The sequence below is a fragment of the Chiroxiphia lanceolata genome, chromosome Z (genome assembly GCF_009829145.1).
Source record: "Chiroxiphia lanceolata isolate bChiLan1 chromosome Z, bChiLan1.pri, whole genome shotgun sequence".
Taxonomy (NCBI): domain Eukaryota; kingdom Metazoa; phylum Chordata; class Aves; order Passeriformes; family Pipridae; genus Chiroxiphia; species Chiroxiphia lanceolata.
In genome coordinates, this window is record NC_045671.1 from 34,783,419 (window position 1) to 34,809,177 (window position 25,759).

Here is a 25,759-nt window from a genome sequence, read left to right on the forward strand (position 1 = left end):
CCCACAGAAGTGGGACCAGCTGCGGGGATCTGCTGTCTCCAAACCTCGCCAGAGGGGAAGAGAGGAAGAGGCTTCTCTCTCTGCCTATTTATATGTTTAGATTGCATAAAGGAATAGGAGGGAATACTTCCTTTCTTCCTTCCTGGAAGGCCTAATACTTAAAACCATTACAGGTATCTTTAGGGACAGTGAGAATCCAAATAATACAAGGGAGATGCCACATAAGAGTGCTTTGCACCCCTCTACACCAAAATACACATACACAAATCTTGGATTGGAAAGGTAACCATGACAGAGAACTGCACAGGACAACAGAAACCCTACGAACTGGGCAAGAAGAAAAATACGGTGTGGTGGTAACATTGCAGCAAATCTGAGAAGACCTATGTCATGCATCCATTGGTTTTCAGCTGCCTAAACTGTATCAGCAGGACCCTAGTAAGTTTATCTTGACTAACTCACTTAAAAAGTGCTGTGCTAGATAAGGATCATCAAACTACTGTGCAGACAAATGTCATCCCAGACTTGTCATGTTGGTAGCCCTGCTTCAACGAGCTTAATGGGAGGCTCCTGGTGCCTTTGTATTCCTCTGCACTTTCCTCAATAAGAGGCTTCCATTCCTGTACACATGCCAAATGGCAACTGGAATTATATCATCAGAACAATTTTTTTTCATAGCTAATACAAGAACTCATATGCACTTTTATTATTGTTGATCTAGAACAAACACAGCTTAACCTCAAGTGCTTTCTTGCAGCCATGCTCTTTAAACTTTAGACTTTCTTTCCACAACAGAAAGGTAGTTCAATATAATACAAGCTCCCAAGTACTTGCTTAGTACTGTTTACCTTACCATCAGGAGTGCAAATGCAATCTGGGAGGGAAAGGGGAAACCCGGGAAAATAGGAGTTCTAGGGTATTACGATTTTATTAATTTTATGGAGCATGCCTTTGACTGCACAGTATTCACTACTATCATACTACATGAAAGCATGTGTCCACATTGCATTTGTCATTGTATGTCAGAGGAGAGTAAGAGCTTGAAGAGGTTTAACAAAACCCCCCAAAAACATTAACTATCCCTAGTTAGAATCTTAGTTTAAGACTTCAAACCATCACAGACTCTTACTCTGTGAAACAAGTGCAGATATAATCCTAAACTAGAGGTACTCCTCTTCTTAATTCAATGTAGTAAGTGTATACTCAGGTATGCTTCTGCTGCATACAAATATGTACATACAAATATGTACACAGGCAGTACACAGTATAAGAAGCTAAAAAGTAAAAATTACTTTGTTAGAAACAAAAAATTATAAATAGTTGTTTGTAGCCACCATGTACTTACTATTTAGTTGAATCTGATAACTGATACTCCCGTCGTCTATCATAACATTCCTGAATTCCAGGGTCATTCCATAAACTTCTTATTGCATCTACATACGGGTTCTCAAAACTTGACACCTTCTCTACATCGACTTCTCGAACTAATAGTGCATGAACCTAATTCAAAACAAACAAGACAGTAAAATTTACTTCATTTTCTATGTTTGCAGAAAGCTCATATAGAGTGAACAAGATTAATAGGAATAATTCTTCACACTGGTCATATCACCAATATGTACGTGCAATTTGAAAAATGAAGTACCACGAAGACGGTTGTGAAGATGAAAAAAGGAGATAACCATAACAGAGAGTTGAAGTTGCTCCCAAGCAAATTGTATCTTCTTAGACTTCTTTCTTTTGGGACACCAATAATTGTTACCAAAATATTGAAACAAAGAAAAAAATCAAAATGACAGACAAAACTGAAGGATTCCGTAAGTACCACCAAATTCAAAGTGGTCATTAAGCTCTAATGACTGTTAGTTCAGCTCTAACATTCCACAAGCAAAATTCAGATGGTGTAGGTGACTTTTCAGTCCGATACACTTTTGACAGCAGCAGCTGACATTTTCCATGGCCTTCTGGGAATATAAGACCACTTGTAACAATTTCCACATTATTTGCCAGAAATCTTACAAACGCTTAGTCAATTCTTTTTAGCAAACCATATCTCCTTCCTCTAGGATCTTTTTCATTCATTTCTGCAAGTATTAAAAAAAATATTCCAGAATAAGAAAACTGGAATTTTTGGGAATGGCATTTGATTCTGAAACCATGAAATCTGAGCCTGAGGAGACACCAAAATAGCTATCATGTCTCCTTCCTCATTCCCTTCAGAAAATTGCTGTTAAAATAGTGTTAAAAACTGATTCTGAGCTTCAACAGTGTTATAGTTTTACACTGGTCTCTCTGAAAATACTCTTGCCCATCATCCTTTGTACACTTATGAAAGTGTATTTTTTTATCTCTAGGCCTAATCATCTCAGTCTTTTTCTTATTACCTTCATAATTTTTTGAAAGGTCTAATGTTTCTTAGGGTCTAACTGGGCTAGCCAAAGGATCTGATCTTGTATTGCCCTCTTTATATGAATCAACCATCTGGAGACTTACAACAGTGGATATAATCAGTGTATCAACCAACAAAAAAGGTGCATATTTTTATATTCCTTCTGATAGAACCTATGTAATTTTCCCAAAATAGCACTCCAACCTACCAGAATGAGGGAGATCAGGCAGAAATGCAGTCTATTTCAAAAGAAACTCTTCTGGGATCTTAAATCCACAGGAGAAGACAACATGCTTGAGACCCAGCAGGCAAGGTTGCATCACAGAAATGATCTCTTGACTAGCTGAATTTAAGGTGCCCATTTAAAGAACTCTCTGACATGAGAGGAAACATCTTCCGTTTTGTAGAAAAATTTCCCAACCCAGCCAGAAAAGGCCTGTGGTTGCTGTGCTTGGCTGTCAGTAAGGAGAGGATCAAGCACAGTGATATCTGTTAAGCCTGGATAGTATAGTTTACACTATACTGCAAAATTGAGAGCAATGGCGTGTGACCAGGTCCAAGTAGTCCAGGAACTGAATGGAAGTCATCACAAAGACACCATCATGACCATACATTTGTCTCTTTTGTGGAGGGTGAGGGTGGGGAATCTTGATAATGTAGCTTGAAAGCAGAAATGATTATTTATGCCATTTCAAAAATATGAGATTCAAAAATCCACAGATTTGACTTGTAATCTCTAAGTGTGGTCCATACAAATACTTTGCCTTACAAGGCTGCACAGCAAGCTATGCTGCTTTAGAGACTGCAGATATTTGAAGCAGATGTAACACTGTGGTAGTGCATTAACCACCCCCCAACCCTCAACTCCACACCTCTGTCTCAGGAATGCTCTTACTGAGCTTATCAGAAACACTGTCCATTCCCAGGAACTTACTTAGTTTTGCCTTACGAACCTGGAACATTATTTGCCTTTTGCCTGAATCACAGCCCAAGTGAAAAAAATACTGTTGTTACTTTTGAGGAAAATTCCAGTAATTACTGACCTACATGGAGACTGACAGATGACTGTAGCCAATCATCTCACCCAAAGGAAGCCATGGGAGGTGGGTGTACAATTTAAATACACAATTTAGATCTCCATAAATGTACTTAAGTTTCATTTATCCTACCACGCTATCCTAAAGTTTCCAATCCACTTTTTACAAACAAAGGATTTTAATAACAATTAAAAGTGGTTTTTTTGATGGCAGGTTGAAGAGTAAAAAGTTATCTTCCTCTCTGATACCTAATTCACTCATAGTGAATAACTGTTAGGTTAGAAAGCTAGCTAAGTTAGAAAATTAAGTATGTAAAAATATGGTTTCCTATCATCAAACAAGAGATGCCCTACTATGAGATGGAACGCATGTGTTGGTTATTTACGGAAAGGAAAGCTATGGGATGGTGTGATTACAGTAGCGCAGTCTAGATACTGTTTAGAAATAAACAGATCTAAAGAGCCCAAAGCTAAAACATACTTGTTCTCCTGTGGCAAAGCAGAGCATGAGGCAAGAGCTTTTACCACTATTCACCCCTTTCCTCTCAAAACCCCATACCTACTGCAATGCTTTCATCACCTGAAACAACTTCTTCAGCAAACACTTCCGGCAATCAAACTCTACAGAAAAAGCCAAATTTTCCAAACAAAGGAGAAAGTAGGAAAAACATGGGGGAAAAGAGAAATGAAGCATCTATTAGCTATTCCTTCTCTTTCAAAAGGACAAAGAGGCAGATGAAATAAACTGAATCACTTACAGTGATCTTAGGTAACTTCTACTTTTAAAGTCTTTGTTGTTTCTTCCTTTATGAAGAAGGTTAGGTTTTGGGTATTTATTCTAGTTTTGTTCATAGTAATTCTAGGCAGAGCAATTTACCAGAAAACTCTGGTAGAAGAACTGACAACTCAAAATTTAACATGACAAAAATCATATATCTAAATTGCATATATCTAAATTGCAAGTACTGACTTAGTTTTTTATTATATAGCACTGTATTTTAACCTAAAGATCTCAAAACACTACACAAGTACCACTAAGTGCAGTTACATAAAACTCCCACAACACTGTCAACATTCCAACAGAGAAAGTGTAATCATATTAGTGGTCAATTAACAGCAATTACTGCTAAGTTATTACTACATTTGAGACTAAGATTTAGCCCTGTAAGAGAAAGTAATTGTTACCTCCAAATTTTAACAACTCTTTTATAATTATTTCTTATGAGGTTACTGACAGAGTACAAAACCTGATGTGTCTACAACAAGCCACAGGCATGTTAAATGTTGTATCATACCATGCCACTCTGATGCCCATACACAAACACCCACTCACACTTCTTCACACATCCCAGATCTAAACTATCACTTCAGTTTAGAGAAGTGCCTCTGTGACTTCCTGAAGGGAATTTTCCTTCAAGTAACAGGTTTCACAGATTTAGCATAGCTTTCCACACCCAGCTAATTTAGGTCCAATTCCCAAATGTACAAATTAAACCCCTACCTTAAAAAAGTTTGAAGGAAAAATAAGAATGTCTTTTGTTGTAAGACCCAGGAAGCTTCCCCAATAAAAGTAAAGACACTGTCTTTTTATCTTGCTACTAGTATTTATCAAATTTTTTTCCCAGTTGTGTTTCTTCTCTGTTTCAAGGAAGGGTTTTTTTTGTTTTTGTTATAATGTGCTATTTAAATGTACTATTTAATTTCAAGAGAATTGTTTTAGAACAATATGCCTTCAGAATGGGAAAGAGGGTAATTATGAAGAAGAATTATATAGTTTTACTACTTCCTTTAATCAAAACACAGCAGAATTATACATTTCAAGCAGATATGATGTTCATTCTGCCTAAACACACAATATACGGAAAGCATGGATTGCTGTGCATTTGTAAAATCTACACTAGTCACACAAGAATACCCAAGGAAGCCACATGACTTTCTGTGGTGGTTTGGGCTAGGCCTTCCTTGGTGACCAGTTTGTAACCAAGGAAGGGTCCAGATTTACCCAGTATTCCCTACGATTTTTACGTAAGCCCGACTATAAGAAGAAAGGAGGGAAGGCCTTCGTTCTCTTTCCTTCCAGCGGCTTGGAGGTGCAGGTTCCCTGCTGTTGAGTCTGCCGTGTTGGGGAGCGAGGCCTGGTAAGGCCTTGTCGACCTTGGGAGGCGGAGGTTGCCGGCGATCGTCCTGGAGCGACTCTCGGTTGTCCCAAGGAGAGTGGTGGGATATTTTCTTTGCTAACTCTTTAGTTACTAGATCTCAGGCTACTGATTGGGATATATATATATTTTATTTTGGTTTTGTTCCCTTTCCCTTCCCCCTTCCCTTTCCCTTGTGAAATTGTACATATTTTAATTGTATATAATTGTAATATAAATGTAAATATATCTCTATATATCACTTTAGCTGTCTCTCTCTCGTTTCGGGTTTTCTTGGTTGCTTTTTCTCCCTCTTCTCCCTGAGGTTTGCGGGGGGAGGCACTTCTTCTGGTGAGGTTTGGAGACTTGGCAGGGAGTCAGCTTCAAACCATATCACTTTAGCATCCTGATATTATGAGGGTAAGGAAGGAACTGATTTAAGACTTTAGGAAAAGGATTTGTTGAATTTATTTTTGCAGTAACAGGAAAATCATGGGACAGCCAAGGGTACTTGGAGATATCTGATCCTACACAACCTACTTCAAGAGCGCAACACACTTGCTGAAAAAGTTCTAGTAACTTAGCACTATTATTAAGAAAAACGTTCACACTTTCTCTGTTCTTTGGCACTGCAGGACTACATTAATGGTGATTAGATTTGCACAAGACCTCCTTTCCATCAATGGATTGACATTTCACTACCATGAAGCATTTGCGTTCTTCAGCTATTTGTGTGCATTTAAATTAAGCTGGGTTTTACTAAGTTATTCTAATATTTTCCTGACCTACCACAGTGGTTAACTATGATAACAACAAAAGTTAGCTGAATAAGCTGAGGAAATAAAAACATTTAATGCCAAATAGCTCTTTCATCTTTCCAGTAATGGGTCAGTCATCTTTTTTTTCCTGTAAAACAGCGTAAATCTTCAGAACGAAACACTAGCCAAATCTCTGAGGGAAAGCTTCATCAATCAAAAAGCTTCTTTCTTCTGTTGACTTTGTATGGAGCAAAAATGCCCAGAGAGCATCCTAAACGAAGGCAGAAGACTGGTACATCATCTTTTCCTGGACAATTCATGACCCCATTAAAAATGGAAGGGTAAAGCAACCAACAAGCACATGTTTTTTAATTGCCTGATTTGTGATAAACGTGCAGTGTCAAGGAAGCTCCCACAAACCATGGATACATAAAGATACTACAAGAAAAGACACATACCTTCTTTTCATTTCCTTTGTTAGTTATTTTATATCTCCCTCTGCTTTGAAGAGCAGGTACCACCTAGGAACTTGAGGGGACAACCACCCCAGAAATATAATATTGCTACAGGCTACTGTTGTCCTGTGACTGAACTGAATTATGAATCAGAAACTGCTATCAAATCTAAAATTTCTCTCAGAAAAAACTCCATACCAGGACTTCAGACATAGCTGACAGTCAGATAAAGAAAAAAACAGATTCAACAGCAGAAACTAAGACAAAAATCATCTGTCTGCTGCCAAATGTCTGCCAATGGTGGCTTTTTTGTGAAGCCCCCAATAGACTGAATTAATTCTAATGGATTGATGGACAATGAAAGCAAAGTACAGTGAAGAACTAATTCCTCGTTTCCTTATACTGTTATTTATTTTTGTTGCTAAAAACCATTTGCTACCTAGCTTTGTTTGAGATCAAGTCACAAGATAAAGTAGGAAAAAGAGAACCTTACTGACACAGTTGGAATGGAAAAGATAGTAAAATAAATATAATAGCATCACTTTCCTTAAGCAATGGATCATACTATATGATATGAAAAATATGAATGAAAGCTAAATTTTCAATCTCATGCATGAAGCAAGCTCAAATTTTCTATGGTAGTTATTTTTAAACAGCTGGGATCTACCCAGACAGCACATTTAATAAGTTCATTTCCAAAAATTACATGTGCAAACATCCAATAATTTAAGGAAAATCTCAGAACAGAGATCTGAAACAGCTTCTGATCCAAAATGCTTGTCTTGTCTTTATATTATTATACTAAAATGCTGATGTGACTGTAAGCGTTCATAAACACAAGCCTTATATGTTCCTGCCTAAAAATCATACCACAATTTTCACTAAATATCTCTATGTTTTACAGTTTGGTAAACATACTAAGACATGGAATCATAGAATTACAGAATATCCTGAGTCAGAAGGGACCCAAAAAGATCATGAATTCAACTCCTATCTCTGCACAGGACAGCCCCAAGAATCACACCATGTGCCTAAAAGTGTTGTCCAAATGCTTCTTGAACTCTGGCAGGCTTGGTGCTGTGACCACTTCCCTGAGAAGACTGGTCCAGTACCCAGCCCAATCTTTTTCTAATATCCAACACAACTTTAGGACATTACCTCAAGTCCTGTCACTGGTCACCACAGAGAAGAGATCAGTGCCTGCCCCTCCTCTGCCTCTCACAAGGAAGTTGTAACTGCAATGAGGCCTCCCCTCAGTCTCCTCCAGGCTGAACACACCAAGTGACCTCAGCTGCTCCTCATAACGGCTTCCCCTCAAGGCCCTCCACCATCTTCACTGCACTCCTTAGGAGGCTCTCCAATAGCTTTGATCTTGCTTGTATTCTGACACTCAAAACTGCACACAATATTCAAGGTGAGGCTGCATCAGGGCAGAATAGGGCAGGACAATCACCATATTCCAAAATTTCAGCTATGGAAAGACAATACCACAGCAACTTTGGATAATCCCAATGCTTTCTGGTAGGTTGAATTGAAATGTATAAACTAAGGATGTATATTTTAACACTTAAACACTGCAGCTGCAGCTGTCAGTCAGTATGTGCTATTTATATATAAGGCAGCCAATCCCTGCTCTTAGAGCAGCATCTTCCTCACCGTGGCTCCACCTGCAACATGAAGATATACACAACTATGAAGGCACAAAGAGAGAAATAAGTTCTCAGGAACTGCTCAAAAAACCTTATATTTCCAGGTTATCTACCATAATTGTAGTATGATGGAGCATTCGTTCACTCTCATGAAGTCCTAATTACCAAAGTATCTCCAGTGTTTTGTCTGTGTCTAGTATATAAGGCAATTTACCACGCATACAGTACCATTTCAGATATAATGGTATTTCACAGACTTCAGGCTTGATGAAAATTACAGGTATAAGTTTGTTTTTCAAAAATAAACTGAAATTTAAATGTATTCTGATCTCTCAAATTATTTAACTACTTATAATTAGTAACATCACAGTAATTTCTAATCATCTTCTATTCTCTGGGCTCCTGGCATGTGAAGAAAAAACAGCTAATATGAAAAATAACTGTCATTGGAAGGGATGGGGGGAGCATCTCACACTCTCTCTTCACTACACAAGATCTAAGTTCTACAGGAGATAACATTATAGTCTCCTCAATTGCAGTGATGAAAGAGGTGAAAGAGAGAAACAGAAATTTCACCTTCAGATTTTAGTTACTCATTCTCCCCTTATATTTCTCACTAGATCTCGTTGTTTCATTTTTAGTTATAAAAGAGAATATGCAGATTTGTTAAACAAAAATTATAGCCTCTCTATTTTAAAAGTTTCATACCACTAACTCTCCAGACAGAATCTCAAAACTTTCAGCTACTGTCTTTCTTAAGATGGGAGATCATTTTAAGCATTACAACTGTTAAACATCACAACTTTACTTGTTGTTGACTGCATAGGTTGTTACACTCTTCAAACACTGGCATGGCTAAAAAAAATGGCATGTTCAGAAAAACTGAACAGCAGATGGCAATCACCCACTACAAAAAATCATAATTAATATTTACTTTTGTGTGCACGGCATGCTACATTTGCAATGAATTATAAGTTAGGCACTTTCACATCTCCTGCTGGTAATAAATGTAGCACCATAGCTGAAATTTTCACACACTGGTCCTGAAATTGTATAGGTAGTGAACACTTTCCTGATGAGTGCTGTAAAAATGTGTCATTTTTGGTTCTGAGGATCCTGGAAACAGAGACAGCTTTATTTTCTGGAAAACACTTCTCCTTTGCACATGTGGGGAAATTCTACTGCTGACTTTCAGAAACATCTTTAGGAATCAGCCAGTTGCCACATCCTTTCCAACTGCTTTAGCAACTCACCTCCAAAGAATTGGTTTTGTTTTGCTGGGAGACAAGGTATTCTGCCCTGAAATTGCTCAAGATAACCTGCCTAAACATCTGCTTGTTTACATTCACTTCTCCTAAAATACTTTAAAAAAACCCCCACATGTACAATTATATTCTAATTGCAAACAACAGCTTCCACTTCAATTACAGGAGTCATTTTTATACATTTAACTGCTTGATTAGGATTATTATAGCTTGTTTTCCAAGCTTTGCCTAATTCTGTTTTAAAGGAAACAGAGCAACAAGTAAAATACAATCCATCTAAGTAAAGAGAGAGCACTGGATTGCAAAGTTATTTTGCAAAGTTACTACCGGATTTAAAAACTAAACACTCTCAGAATGTCATGTTTTGACTTGTTTTCCAAATGCTATTTTTACTGACAAAATTTCAAAGGTTTTCAACAGCTGACAAAATTCTGGGATTAACACTTCAGTTCATATAAATCCTTAAGATTCCCAAAGATACAGTGGAAATTATCTACTAAAGTCTTGAAATAGTTCTAAATGAACTGTAGCATTTGAGTTCTAACACTGCTAACAGGAATATAGAACTAAAAAATCTTTTTCTCTTGGACATAGTCATTAGCAACAAATTACATCCTCATGAAGTCTTCACAATTCGTAACTGACAAGGCCAAGTAGGTAAAATCATTTTTTAGTAATAAAATCTATTTACAAATTTAATTCAAATCTGCAATGACAGAAACTAACACAAACATTTCAGATTTGAAACAGTGTAAACAAGAATTGGTGACAAGATCTTCCCTCACAACAGTTTTTATAGCTAACATGAATTACCCAGATTACTCCCTATCTATAAAAAGATAGTGTATCACCAAATGTTTACAAAAACACATTCAAGCATGGAGCTCTCAGCAATCTGGTCTAATGAAAGGTGTCTCGGTCCACGGCAGGGAAGATGGAACTAGATGATCCTTCAGGTCCCTTCCAACCCAGGCCATTCTATGATTCCATGCATATATAATCAGATTTTCAGAAAAATATCCATGTCCTAAGCTTCTTTGTGTGTATGTGTCGTTTTTTTGGGGTTTGTTTTTGGTGGTTTTTTTTTTTTCTCCTGAGGACCAGTTTTAAGTTGCCATCTTCAAACAATTATTGTGCAGTAATCCTATAAATAGTTAGCTTACACATCATGGCTGGGCTTCGCTAACGAAGATTTGGGAAGGCTCTATCCACATTTGTTACAGAGTTTACACATACATATAAGAAAATATACCATTGTTTCTAGAGCTAGCTAAACCAGTTCATAAACACAGAGCAAAAATGAGAACTCTTGGACTGTTTCTCAGTGTTACTCCAACTGAAACGCCACGTAAATGTCACTTGAGGTACCGCATCAAACTTTCATGCAGTAAATACAGAGATGGGAGGGGGTCCAATTATATCTGGTAAACTCAAAGAACTGTCTATATTCAGCTGTTATTAAAAACTGGAGAAGACTTAAAGCTGTTTTTAACAGCAGTGAGCAGAGAAAAATGCCAAGCCCAGATGCATTTTCCTAAGGGATGCATTTTCCATTTCACCACAGTTCCTCACACCATTAGTTATTAGAAAGGGCTCTGAAAGTGCATTGCCATAACTGACTTGGCCGTGTTGATCTTCATGGAGTGAGATGATCATTTTGAGGAACCTGGGGGGACAACCTAAGTGTTCCAAAATCTGCCACAGACCTTTCCTGCTCACAGTATCAAAAGCCTTGGTGAGGTCAACAAAGGTTACAGAGAGACCTTTGTTCTGTTCCCTACACTTCTCTTGCAGTTGTCTGAGAAAAAACACCACGTCTGTGGTACTCCTGTTGGCTCTGAAACCACATTGGCTTTCAGGTAGAATTCCTTCTGCTATAGCGGGTAATAGTCTGTTCAAGAGTATTCTTGCCAGGATTTTGCCAGCAATGGAGAGCAGAGTAATACCACAGTAATTTGAACAGTCTGATTTAATTCCTTTCTTCTTATACAAAGTGATGATGACTGAATCGCAGAAGTCTGATGGTAGTTCACCTAGTTCCCAACAGCGTAGTAAGAACTCATGAAACTTAGCATGTCATATTGGCCTTTTTAGCCACCAGTGTGCTTGTGTCAAATGTGGGTAGAGACCTTTCCCTAATCTTCGTTTGCGAAGCCCAGCCATGATGACAGTTCCTCACCATGCATGTGATTCAATCGCGTGTGCCTGACAAGCTCATAATCAGAAAACAGTTTTCAAAGTATCAGACCACACGGTAACAAACTGAAAGTGCCCCCTCATAACCTTTCCTGAAAAGCATTTTCAACCTGCTTTGCCCAGAGAGAAATAATTATTTAAAAAAAAAATAATCTATAAACCAGAGGGGATAACTTTCCAAGAAGCTAGGAGAAATCACTGGCAGTTTTAACGAGTCCTTCTTCTACTTTATATTACAGCATCACAGGTTTTTAGACCTTTATAACAGGTTTCACTGTTTTTGAAGAACAGTGCTCAACAGAAGTCTTGCAAATGGCAAATTTTTCCACCAATTTTTTGTATAGTGCTTCAGTTGAATTTATGGAATTCCATTTTCAAGCAAAAGAACTGGCTGTACTTCACAATCCTCTGAGAATACAGTATCTCAGTCAACAGTCAATTGCAGTACAACACTAAGTGCATTAAAAAAACTTAAATAGAAGGACAATGCTTCAGTATGTCAATTCTCAGTTAAGAAGTGTACCAATGAACAGAACTCCTGCTGAGCCTCACTCCTGAACAAAACCTGAGTCCCACACAACAGACTTCCTAATAATCAGAGGAATAACAGCTTTGCTTGGCTTTGCGGATTCAAATAGCTAGAACTGAAAAGACTATACACCTTTTCACTGACTGGAGAAGTTAATTGAGACAGTTTAGAAATTCAGCCATCCCACTTACAGAAAGAACCTGCAAAAATTGCACTGCATTTAAGATTTAGAGAAGAACCTGTGAGATTGTCCGATGACACAGGGAAATAAACAGCAGGTTCTTTTTAAGGGAATGTCTAGATTTTGGCTGGGATAAAGTTAGTTTTCTTCTTAGGAAGTGGTACAGTTGTGGATTTAGTATGAGAATAATGTTGATAACACACTGATATTTTAGCTGCTGCTAAGTAGTGCTTTACCCCAAGTTAAGGACTTCTCAGTTTCCCATGCTCTGCCAGCCAGCAGGTGCTGAGAAGATGCTGAGAAGGGAGGATGTCCAGGACAGGTGATCTGGGCTCACTGCTGGGGGATGGGATGGGCATTGCTCAGCAGGTGCTGAGCAACCGGACTGGGTCTCTCTTGTTTCTCTAGGGTTTTAGTCCTCTCTTGCTCTCCTTTTCATTCCTATTACTTTATTTTTGTTATTATTGTCACTGTATTTTATTTTGTTTCAATTACTGAACTGTTTTTATGTCAGCCCATGAGGTTTACTATTTTTTTCCCTGATTCTCATCCCCCCCCATTGGTGGCATGATCAAGCAGCTGTGTGGTACTTAGCTGCCAGGTGGAGTTAAACCAGACAAGGAATTGTGCCATCATGTATGTGTTTCAATACAGAAGTGGAAGTATTACATGAAAAATAATCGTCTACACAATTCATAGTAATTATAATTGTCAAATGTGATAAGTCAAAAAAAAAAAAAGGGGGCACTGAAAAGAAAAGCATTTAGCCTCCATATTTTTAAGCCACACTGTTTTATTTTTAAAGGAGCAGAGTGCCCTCTGCTGACTAATACATAACTGCAGAGGCAGTTATTTCAAAATGGTATTTTTTGTGTTTCTAAAAATATCAGAAGACTGGGAGGGTCCCTTTCAAAATAATGAATGATTCCAGCAGGAATTTTCCTTTGTAAAAATTGCAACTAACTTAAATGATTGCATTTGTGTGCTGTCCAACCATGAAGATTGTCTTTCTAAACAATTACCTCATTTCTTGGAAGTAAAATCTGAAAATGAGCTTCGGACCTGCTGTAGGCATGCAAAGCTACACAACACCCTATCACCTACTTCTTTGGAGTGTGTTCGTTAATCCCTTGATGTTTAGAGCAACGAACTGGCAAGACCAAAGTAAGGGGGTAAAATGTAATTTCATATGAAAAGCTGTTGTTTAGAACAGGGTCACATAAGAATGAATTTAGCCTCAAGATGGCAAAGATAGCAACCCAACATTATTTTCTCTAGAGAAACCACAGACATACTGTACCATGGTGATGAGTAACCATTTGAAACATGTCTTGAGGGAGAATTAAAAAAAGTTTTATGCCATTTGTGACCTAAAAAAGTGATAGCTTCTTTATAAATTAGGTACTATCTTCTCATTCCTAGAAACAGACTAAATCTATACTGGCTCATATTAGATGCCAAGAAGAGTTTATTTAAAGGAGGATGGGAAAACACTGCTGACTCCTCTTTCAAGGCTTCAGGCAAAACACCAGTCTCCTGGAACATGCTGCCAACTTATATCATCAGGAAGGAGGAAGAATGAACAATAAAACACATCTTCCCAATACATAAATTTTAAGATCAAGTTTTCTACAAATAAGAACTTGAAAAGCTATTTTCTTCGCTCCTGCTGTGTGTAAAATTGATTCATATGTATTTTTAAATTATTAACTTTGCATACTAACTGTTTAGTATTTACAGTGAGACGTCATAGTAGACTTTTTAACAACCATTCTGCAAGGCTTATTTCCCTCCCAAAGCAAAACTGGATTATCCTCCCAAGAGAATTAAGGCATGGTCTTTATAAATGTACCGTCAGTTATCATACTAGAGGAAATAGGTTTTTGGAGCGTTATGTTTGCTTGCTTACAGGATGGTTTTAATAATCTAAATAATTTATAAAAGCCTGTGTTTTCAATAAGAGTGTAATCTATCCGAACGTAAACAAAACTGAGAGCTTTTTTGAATTAATTTTGATTAAATGGTATCTGGAAGAAGCTTGTGGGAATGGAATAAAACAGGTAGAAAAGTCACAACAGTCTATTGAGAAAAACTGTCTCCTCATTATTAGTATACCAAGGTTTCTGTACTCAATCACCTAAGCCTGCTCTGCAATACACTCTTGCAGATTATCCAGGACTCAGCAAGCAGATGAAGATCTAGAGACAAAGTCAAGGTCACATATTAACAATCACATCGAGTATCCTGGAGTCAACAGGTTCTACTTAGCCACAAATCTACCCCTGTAATTCTTTCTTTTGTTTGTTGTTTGTTTGCTTCGGATATGCCCAAGGCAGCTTCCCAGACGATCTTCCAGACAAATTGATCAAGTTAATTTAGGGAAGTTGTTGATGTAGAAAAGACAAGCTGTTAGAGTTATATCTTGCTATTCAGAAAGAATGCTTATTAATAGGCATTATCTATCCTGTTCACAAGTATTATCAGAGACAGGCAGCTACTTCGGAAATCAGCATGCAACTATGACATGCACACAAACAAATATTTTGAATTGGAATTACAGTATTAACATGAATGCTGGTTGTAAGACTGAATCAGATGATTAACAAAAGTAATCTCTAATTAGTCTTTAGAATGGAATACATCATTAATTCACCTTAAGAAAAAAAAGATGTTGTTAAAAAAAGCTAGCAAGGCACTCTTGCCCTGACCAAGTACCAACTGATGCCATCATTAAGATTTCTGTTTTCTTCAGTGGGCTTTAAACTTTCTCTCAATATGAAAATGACCCTAATTAGTTTTTGGACAGGGTAGATAAGTATTTTAATTCAGACTGCTGACCTAAAATGAATCACAAATTGGATTAAACATGAATAATATTTAGGTTCACTGGATAATTATAGTACTTTGATTTCATGGAATCACCTCCCCCGCAGAACACATCTCAGACCAGGAACCTTTCTGAATGTTTGCAGGTGGGTTAGGACATTATTAACCAAATAAAAGAGAGTGCTGCTGGATGGGAGTAATCAGAAGAGCTTTATGCTGGCTTTGCAGCCACCCAACACTTTCTTTAGAAGTGCTGATCACTAAATCTGCAAAGGCACCACAGCCCCACAGTCACTCTAAATTGTGACAATGGTTAGTGACCTAACAGTACCACAGTCAGCACCTGGCAGTCTGTGCATCACTGCTGGCCTTCAGTGTCTCTGCAATCTAACACACAAAGTACCAGCAGACTTGTGCATGATGAAACACTCTTCCTTAATTGTCATGGTCACAAATCCTGGCCACCTGAATGCTACCAGAGAAGGGTAAAATTTTTAAAGGCTGGAAAATTGGAGAATACATGGTAAGGGCGTGGCTCTGGCAGCTCCTTTGTATGCTTGTGCAAGCTATAATTTTGATGCTATAACTAATATATATTCAAATAGTTGATTTAAATTACAGATTTAGATAGAAAGGTCAACACCGAGCAGACAGAGTGAACCCTTAACAATGCATGTTAACTAAGTAATTACGGAACGTAGCATGGAATGCTCCTTGTAATAAAGTCTGAATTTTATGATCTCAATACAATTATACATTGGTTCAGACATCAACATAACAATGTCAGAGCACCTCCTATTCTATAACAGTACTCTCAGCTGCAATTTCTGTCATGCCATCAAAGTCGTTTTAACCAAAATCCACTGGCCATGGATTATAACAGACTTACAGCAGCTGACTAATTGACTCCACTGGTGTCACACTGGTGCATTATTTTTAACTGCATAATAAAATAATAAAAACCAATTAATGGAAAGCCAGAAAATTCATAGTACAGTTCTAAGAAAATACTAAACTCTTATTTGTGTCATGGGACAACGGAACCACAAAATGTATGTTTTCCAGAAGATTTCAGTGCTGTTTCCCCTGCATCTTCTTCCTATCAGTAACTTCCTTTTACAGCACACAAGTTGCTATAACTGCTAAACTGGTGTATTTAAACTGTTCAAAATGTTAGAATACAGCTTTAGTAAATAAACCACAACCAATAAAACCCCTTAGGACCCCTTAGAAAATAAAATCTGCTGTAAGATTTTTCCATGTAGTAATCAGTCCTCATGTTCTGTGATCATAAACAGTCTTTCTTCTTATTTTTCAAAATTCAGCTTTTCACAGTACAGAAAAGTCTTCTTTAGTTAGGGATCTATGGCAGAGAAAGTTACCAGTACATACAAAGGTCCCAGTAATTAATCACCAAGAGAAGTATTTATCTAAATGCAAACTGGGATCAGGAATCACATTTACCTGTCATAAAACACTAATCATAGAGCAGTAAAATCATTCCATTCTATAAGGGAAAGAAGTAAGCCACTAGTTTGACATCAGCAAGTCTTTTGCACTTTGTAGGTCATACTCTTTTCAAATTAAGCAGCAAAAAGCTAGCAGTGTTTGCAGGATTTCCTCCTGAGGGTCAGCATGTGACTCAAGTATAATGGAGGGAAAAAAACATATAAAGAACAAAACAGTTTGGACAAGAACAAGAGGCTTTGCCTGTGCGCACTTCTGTGGCTACCGGTCTGCAGAAACTGTCTCAGCCTCCTGTACCACAGTATCACAGGTATTGCACAGTGCTGAGAGCGTCCCAAATATTGCCTCTGCTCTGACAAGCAGGCTAGGTGCACACGATCTGGAAAACACCTTATTGAGGAAAAAAGTTACCTAGATTTGTTAAAGCCTCTTGAGAAGGAAACAGAAGTTTAATTAGAAATCACACTCTGACCCAATGACGACCAGAGGTTTGACAAACAGTGTCATCAAATTAAGGGAAGTACACATTTGTGGTTGGCGTCTCAATGCTTTCAGAGATGTCACTGTTTGTTCTACTCCCACATAATTTATTGCCTAATAGGAATCACGAATTCTGTCTGAAAGTACACATCATACATACCATGCCTCCCTGCAACTCCACTGCTGTAACTGTAAGTAAAGCCTTTGATCAATAAAAATAAATAAAGTGCTCGGTATCAACCTCAAAATGTACAAAACCTTCTTCACCTCTACGACTGTCAGGATCAATGGCAATGCCTTTGGTCAAGAAAAAAAATGAGAAGAGGAAAGAAAAAGAGAGGGAATAAACAACAAAACTGCTTGAACTTAGCAATTGTTTAGCAGCCTCATCTTCTATCTACTGAAGTCTAAAGGCAAATAACTCCTGTAGTCAGTAGTGAATGATCATTGCAGAAATCACTATCTCTACACAAACCAGATAAATTAGGTGAACTCCATCAGGGTCTTACAAAGATCTGAAAGTGGTGTTGTTCTCCTTGCCTTGTCCTTGTATCAGACCATCTATCTATGGAAATCTATCAACCATAAATATTTGATGAATGACAATAAGTGGTTTGAAAGGTTGTGTTGGTTAATTACAAGGCTCATATGTCAGAATGCCCTGTAATCCTTCTGTGAGGATTACTGTGAACTCACTGGCCTTAATGTACAACAAATCTTACTTCTGTTCATACAAAGTACAGCTCCTGACTGCATTTTTCTGTTGCACGTGCCACACTTAAAACCTCCTCAAAAATAATAATAAAAAATGCCCCAACCAATCAACCAAAAGTCATGGCAACAAGAAAGAAGATATGGGAAAAGAAATGACATCTTTAAAGATTGTATCCTATCGGCAGTGCCAATTCCTACTGTCCTAAGACCCTAGGATTATAATCATAAAAGGAAGGCTGTATGCACTGAAGCCACAGGAAATATTAAAAAACACTCCTAGAGTATTATTTTATAAGCATATTTAAACTGATGCTGCTACACTGGTCTCCCCACTTCCATACAGAGATACAGTGGGTGAGGTAATGAATTTATAATTTAATAAAAATTCCAGAAAAATACAGTTCTAGCCATATGGCTATAGATCTTTAACTATTATTTTCATGGTAAAGGCACCACGATATTGACTTGTTTCATGTTCAACCCTTTCAAGCACCTCATTACAGGTCCAGTTCAGTATTAAATGTTCAAGTGATGTATCAACAGTACTCACACCAACACAAAAACGTGACTGTTGCACCTTAAAGACATACTCCCAAACACCCTGACACAAATGGCATAAGTAGCCCTATTCATCAGGAGGCCTTGTCCAGATTAATGTTGGTCTTTCCTCCCAACATGAGTAAATAAAGATGTTAGAAGAAGCAACAAGCAGAACACGTACTCTGGAAGAAATCAAATTACTCGTCGAAGTGTCATAGTGGCAGCTTGCCATGAGCTTGTGAGCCATACATATACAAAGGGCATCAAACAATACAGGAGACAGCTGCCTCTCCTAAACTGTGTAATTATGAAGAAGATGCTTAACGATTCTTAGAGAACAGAAGAAACTGTGCATGCCTAGTGATTCTACACTTTCATAATTAAATTGTCAATTGAATTTGCAGAATACTGGGGACTGAATTTGACTGTGGACTATATTTGGTAATCCCTAAAGCATGTTGTCTGAGTCAGGCTGCAAAAGAAAAGCTGAAACCGAAGAATCTGGTGAGGTTAATAACCGCAGATAAACCAGGAAGCAGGTTGATAGAAGAAAAGATAATTTATGAATGAGAAGAAATCTCTTGTCCTTTTCTTGCTTTCATTGCTTTTAGATCTTGTTTCTAAGAAGGCTGAAGCCAACCCTAAAACAAAAGCAACATCACCATTACAATTCCCATCTCAACACTTAAAACTTTGACAACAATACTGCACACCCCAAATCTTTACTTTTCATACTAAACAAACAGGTTTACTTAGTTCTAAACAAAAACCACAAAGCTGCTTGCCAAAGAAATGATAAATAATCCATTCAGCTGATCCTTAAGACATAAGAATCATCCATTTGGTTACACATTCACATGCTAACACCACACACAGAAATCTGACTATGTGAGAAACCAGTAACTCAGTACAACCTAAAAGTAATTGCAGAAACCTTTTAAACAAAATTACTATAGGAATGTATTTTACAAAAGGTAATTCAGATCTACATCAATTCTAACAAGTCATTGCATTAGTTATGCCACAGGTAACAAATACAAGCTACAATACACCTTTTCCCCCAACCAGTTCTTTAGGATCAGCGCAATACCTCTCTTCATTCATCACTCTCTCATAGTTGTCTTTTCCCATTAGTCTGCCTCTTCTCAGATCTGAGTTCCTGGACTAATCCTCCTTCATTACTATTTTACATTACTTCCTGCTGGGAAGGGGAGTGATACAGCGGCTGGGTGGGCACCTGGTGTCCAGCCAAGGTCAACCCACCACAGTCCCTTTTGAAAATTGTACAAAAGAGAAAAAGGAAAGACCTGAAGACCAAAGAAATTCCATACCAATCAAGTAAACAACAGCCAAGAGAGAAGTAGCTTGTCTGAAACCTGAAATAAGAATTATGTAGGAAGAATAAGTAAGTGTAATACTGAGCAGCAGTATTCTAGCTTGTCATGGTAAGTGCTGAAATGCTAAGATATGTTAGACATTAAAATGGGGATACATCACATGACACATGGAAACAAATCTTAACTTTACAGTGCAACAAAACGTGGAAGTACTAAACGTTGTCTTTGCTCTAGACCTTTCTAGTAAGACCAGCCTTCAGGAATTCCAGGTTCCAGAGACCGGGGGTAAGGTGGGAGCAAGGAAGGTGTACTCTTGGTGGAAGGAAACTGGACCACAGCACCTGACAGGATGCACCCACCAGTGCTGAGTGAGCTGGTAGATAATTTTTGACCAACCACAGTAACAGGGAGAAGGGCCCAAAGACTGGACGAAAGCAAATATCACCTGCATCTTCAAGAAGGGCAAGGAAGAGAACCCAGGCAACTAGAGGTTGGTCAGCCTGACCTCCATCCATGGGAAAGTGACAAAGCAGCTCATGGTGGAGACCATTTGCAGGCATATTGAGGATAAGAAAATCATCAGGAGTAACCACCATGGTTTTCACTGAGGAAAGTCATGCTTGACCAACTTGGTAAACTTCTATGATGAAATGGTGGGCCTGGTAGACGAGGGGAGAGCAGCAGATATTGTCTACCTGGACTTTGGTAAGACTTTTGACTTTATCTCCCAAAAGATGACAGGCTGTTGACTTACAAGCTGGGTACGCAGTCTGTTCTCCAAATTTAGAACAGACTGATCGTTCTTATTTTTTAATTTTCAGAAGTCACACACCATTAGAAGCACTTACTCTGGACACCATTTATCTGAATGAGGCTTGCTAGGTTTTTTACTACGATCTGTATCATCAGTAAAGCCAGTACTGCACCAGTGACTCTGGAAGAGAAAACAAGGCTTTTGGGAAGTGCTGCACATAGAGGAACAGAACGGACATAAGGAGAAGAGGAAGACTTAACATTGTGAATAAATGCCAGATACAGCACACGTGCTCCACTACTGTAAACTAGTGTGGCTGGAAATAGTTCAAAACTCTTTAGTACAAATGAAAACATGCACTAGCTATGCTAGCAGACCGCAAAGAGAAGAAATGGTGTGAAAGAGGACCTGAGACTACTTACAAAGTACACCACTTCTCAACATGTGCACTAGAGTATCTCCAAAAGGTAAAGAGAAAGCAGCTCTGGTGCCTTGAATTAGGACCTTAAAGTGAACTGTATCTATCGACTTACCTGAAACATGCGTATTTATAGACTGAAGAGGACGATTAGTAAAAAACGAGAAAAAAGAGTGAAGCAAAACCTGTGACATTAAAAATTCCTTTCCTTGGCATCAGGTACAATGAGTGAAAGGGCTTTCTCCATCTTATAACTAAAATTTATGATTTCACTATTCTGACCTGTATAGAAAAAAAAATCATATATTTAATTAAATAGATCACCTGGCCTGTATCACAGTTACCCTGAAGATTAATGTCTCAGCTATTATTAATATTGCTCAGATGGCAAAAAGAAGACTTAGCCATTAAAAATTATCAAGAAAACACACCTAACCGTGTTAATGCAGTGGTAGGCTGCTGGAGGAAGATACCCTTCTGGCTACTTTGGAAACCTTCTAAGTCAGAACTATTAAGCAGACCAACCACCAATATGAAAAGCTGTAGGGGGAAAGAATCCAACCTAACAAATCATGAACTCACTTGTGCTTTTCACCACTGAATCCTTACCTGTATTGTTCAAGTTTTTAACACACATCATGCTCCTCTTACTTTTTTGCCTCAGGACAGCCTTCCACTAGCCATTATTTTTATCCCACACAAAGCTCTTAAAACTTAACCAGATATATATGAATAATGGTATATGGCCAGCTCTGATAAGGACTCTGAAATTTTAAACTGTTTTGTTTGATGGAGGCCTTGCAGATAAGTTGTAAAACTAGCCCTCCTTTGAGAAAAAAATATCACCAACAATAAATACCTCACTTGTTACTGCACTGTAAAATTTTTTCACTTTCTGCTGGAGCACAGTTTAAGAGCGAGACATTTAGGCCTCAACTTCCTTTCAAGATGTTAAACTGTTCTGGGTTCTTTCAGAAAGCCTGGAAGTCAGCTTGCTTTTATGGTTCTGAACATATATTTACTGTATCAAGAAGAGAAGATTAAAACCAACCAAACAAGAAAAAGAGATACTTAGATGGGAACAGCCCCTTTCTTTTCAAGACGTAAGAAATGGATATTTAAACTGAGCTCATTCTTTGGCAGTATGAGAGCTTTTAAAGAATCACAAGTTTCACTGGATTCCAAAGCTGCATACATTTATGATGCAGTTCTTGAGGAACTGAGTTTGAAAGAATTGCTTTGGGTTTCCTCTTCGATACCTTATACAGGCTCTATTATATCACAGTTAAGTGCTATGCTTGTTGCAGCTATACTCACTGATTAATTTTAATATTAATTTAGGTTATTGTTTATGGAACATATTTTATTTGGTAGTTTTTTTAATTATTATTTTTAATTTATTTCCACATTTTTCTGAACAGTGAGAAATACAATACTGGACCCTGATTTTTAATAAATCTATTTTAAGAATAAATTAGAGGTTCCTATATTTTTCTTCCTCTTAAAAAACCTCTTCCAGTGTTACAGCACATTTTAGGTGCTACTCAGTACCAAACCCAAGGTCTTCTGCATATGTAAACACATCGACACTCAGGAGAATAAACTGAAGTGTAGACAGACTCACTCAGTAAACAGTCCTCAATTCAGATCAGTCTGATTAAGTAGGGAAAAAAAAAAGAGAAGCTGTATTAGAACTAAGACTTGGCTTATACCTGGACCTCGTGCCCATCAGTGAGCTCTGCCCTAGTTTGAACCCTGAGTGTGGAGCATTTGATATGCTCACAGATGGCATGTGTTAATGGAGATTGTTAATTATTATTTTCTCAATTACGTGGCCCAGGAATGAGAGACTGGAAAAGACTTCTGGGTGTTTTTTGGTGTCTTGAGAATAAGGTGAGCTACTGCCATTTTCAAGGTGCTAGATTTATTTCTCCAGAGAACCACATTACAAGACATGTTCATGAAATTGTAACAAATTAGGTCATTTAGATTTATTATTCCTGGGACTATATACACTACTGAGTGAAAATTCTCTGCACAGAGAATCCACTAGAGAGGAGCAACCACACAGGTGGTTTGCAAACAAAGGTGGCAAACTGCAAAAAGCACTCCAAATTCTGTTTCACTGTGGAAAATTATGGGAGGAGTGAGTAACCAGAAATATCTGGTGTACTGAGAGCCCCCGCAGCCATCTTCAATACAGCAATCTTTGCCCACTCAATGACAACAGAGAAGGAAAGATGCAAAAATTACTGTATGGAACATTAATGAGGCAAGCACCAAGATACTTCTGTGGTGTTTTCCTCAAGAGATTTCCACTAGAAATGCTGCCTTTAGAGGGCAATAGATAAAATGTACAGATTTCTTCTAGAAATGTATTTGGGCTGCTGATGGAAAATATTTTACAGTATTTTAGTACAACCCAAAATGTATTCAAACTGAAATGTATTCAAAATTTGCCAAATCTCCCAAGTGTTCTGGTTTCCAACACCTATACTACAGTAATATCTGAATGAAGATACTTATCACACATCCTTTCTTGAATGCATTATATAAACTCTTTCTAAAGAGAAAGGCTAAAGACCTTCTCTCTATATAAGTAAATCTCAGTTATTGTGCTTGTAACTTTTTAAGTGAGAGCCACTGTTATATCCATATTAGAAGATTACATCTTAAGTTATAGTTCAATAGCATTGTTTTGGTTAGAAGTAAAATATACTGATCAAAGACAATTTTTTCCTTTTTTTATTCATATGAGAACCTTAAGAATTTTCATTCTTTCTTACATATGTTATTTATGGAAGAAAATTAGGTAGAGATGTTCACAGCAGTCATTAGGAGCTCTTAAAACATTCTGCAACTGAAACAGTTCCTGCCCCTACATATGCCATATACACCTTTCATGGGACATTATACAATAAAAAAGGAAGGTAATAAAGTGATTTGTGGCTTTCTGTAACCATTCAGCAGTATTTAGATTTGACCACATATGTGTATCTTACTAAAATACAACCGAAAAACGTCCACTGCCAGATGAGTTGAAGTTTCTTTCCACGTTTGTCTCATTTTTTCAACACTGCTTCTTTCCTTATTAGATAGCCCAATTTTGTGAGTTCTGAATATATTAAAAATATTTTGAAGACAGGATGTGCTAGCCCTATAATAAAACTGCAAGATGGAAGGTCAATTAATTCTGGAATTACTTTCCTAGAAAGCAAGCCTTTGGTGGCAACTGTGATTTCTTTCATCACATTACCAATTACCTGAGACGCTTAAGTCACTCTTGTATGGTTTGGATGGAATAAATAGTACTATACTGTTTATATGTATTACAACATCTGTTATGTTGGAAGCATCGCTAGCACTACATATATTCTAAGAATTAAAGTAAAATGCTAAGTAGAAAAACAGTTTAAAATGAAAATATTTCTTTTCATTGGGAAATTGCAATTCTATTTAAATTTCTTTTGGGTAATCAAAGAAAAATACTGTCATTTGTGCTGAAGTACAGTATTTCAGGAAACAAAAATACATTCCTTCCAAAACTAGCTAAAGTATTAGGTTACCTTATTAACAGTTACCTACAATTGTGGAATGTAGAGTATAACTGATGTGAATCTGTGTAGATTCACTGAAATCATTACTTTGTCAGGATTTTCCAAGATTTACCAGCCTCTTACTCAAAAGCTTGTATTATATCATCAAATAAGCATCACCTTTTGATGAATATTACTTCACGTCAGTAAACAGCAGTAAATAGCAGACATGATAAGTATGAATCCAGAATCTCTTCTGTCAAATGGATTTTAAGTGTTCACTGTCATTCTGGAGGTATGAAGTATCTACCATGTATCTGAAGCTACAAGTTAAAGAGATATCATTAAATATAATGCAAATTTTTTCAATTAACAGGATCTACTCTGCTACTGATCTACCTAATTTCTACTAGGTATGAAATAAAGGCCAAATAAGAAACTGGTCTTCAACCCATTTAATATTTATGACTGACTTCATATTAGGTCAAGAAAAAGCATATAATGCAATAAAATAATTACATTGGGATGAGATGTAAAAATATAGCCACTCCTAAATTTTTTGGTTCCTCTTGGACAGAATACTAAGCAAAACACGAAGAAATTACAAGAAAAGAGTAACATGACTTCAACAGAATATTGCATTACAGAGACAAAACATTTTAAAGATGGTAAAAAAGATATTTTTTTCCCTTGGGAAAACATGACATATGCACAAAAGAGTAAAATGCATGAAACTAGTTCTTGTTAACACAGTTGCATTAACTTCTTAAAGTGTAAGAAAAGTGTTAAGTATAACTGAAATTCTAAACAGATAAAAATATACCTGCTTTGTTATCAAATATGATACTTATTTTAAAGCTAGAAAATAAGTACAGTGTGGGTTTTGCTTCTCAGCATGTATCTGTAGCAAGAGAAAGTAAAAAATGTTCACAAAAGAGATCATCACTACTGTTGGATCCATAAATTAAAAGAACAACAGCCAGCAGGCTCAGAAATAGCAAATTAAGAGATTAAATGTTATATGCAAATAAGGAGAAAATCATATTCCTAGAAAAAAATCTGGGAAATGAACATCCTATGTCTGTATATGTTGA

General features: G+C 37.3%; 1 protein-coding gene across 2 annotated transcripts in view; it reads right to left on the minus strand.

Annotated features, from left to right (window-relative positions):
• Nucleotides 1-25,759, minus strand: part of LOC116781248 (guanine nucleotide-binding protein G(q) subunit alpha-like) — a 130,618-nt gene that overhangs the window by 41,044 nt on the left and 63,815 nt on the right. For both annotated transcript variants that reach the window (XM_032676953.1, XM_032676954.1), the window contains exon 3: nt 1,346-1,500. In XM_032676953.1, the coding sequence (XP_032532844.1) occupies nt 1,346-1,500 (155 nt within the window). The remainder of the gene's footprint in view (nt 1-1,345; nt 1,501-25,759) is intronic.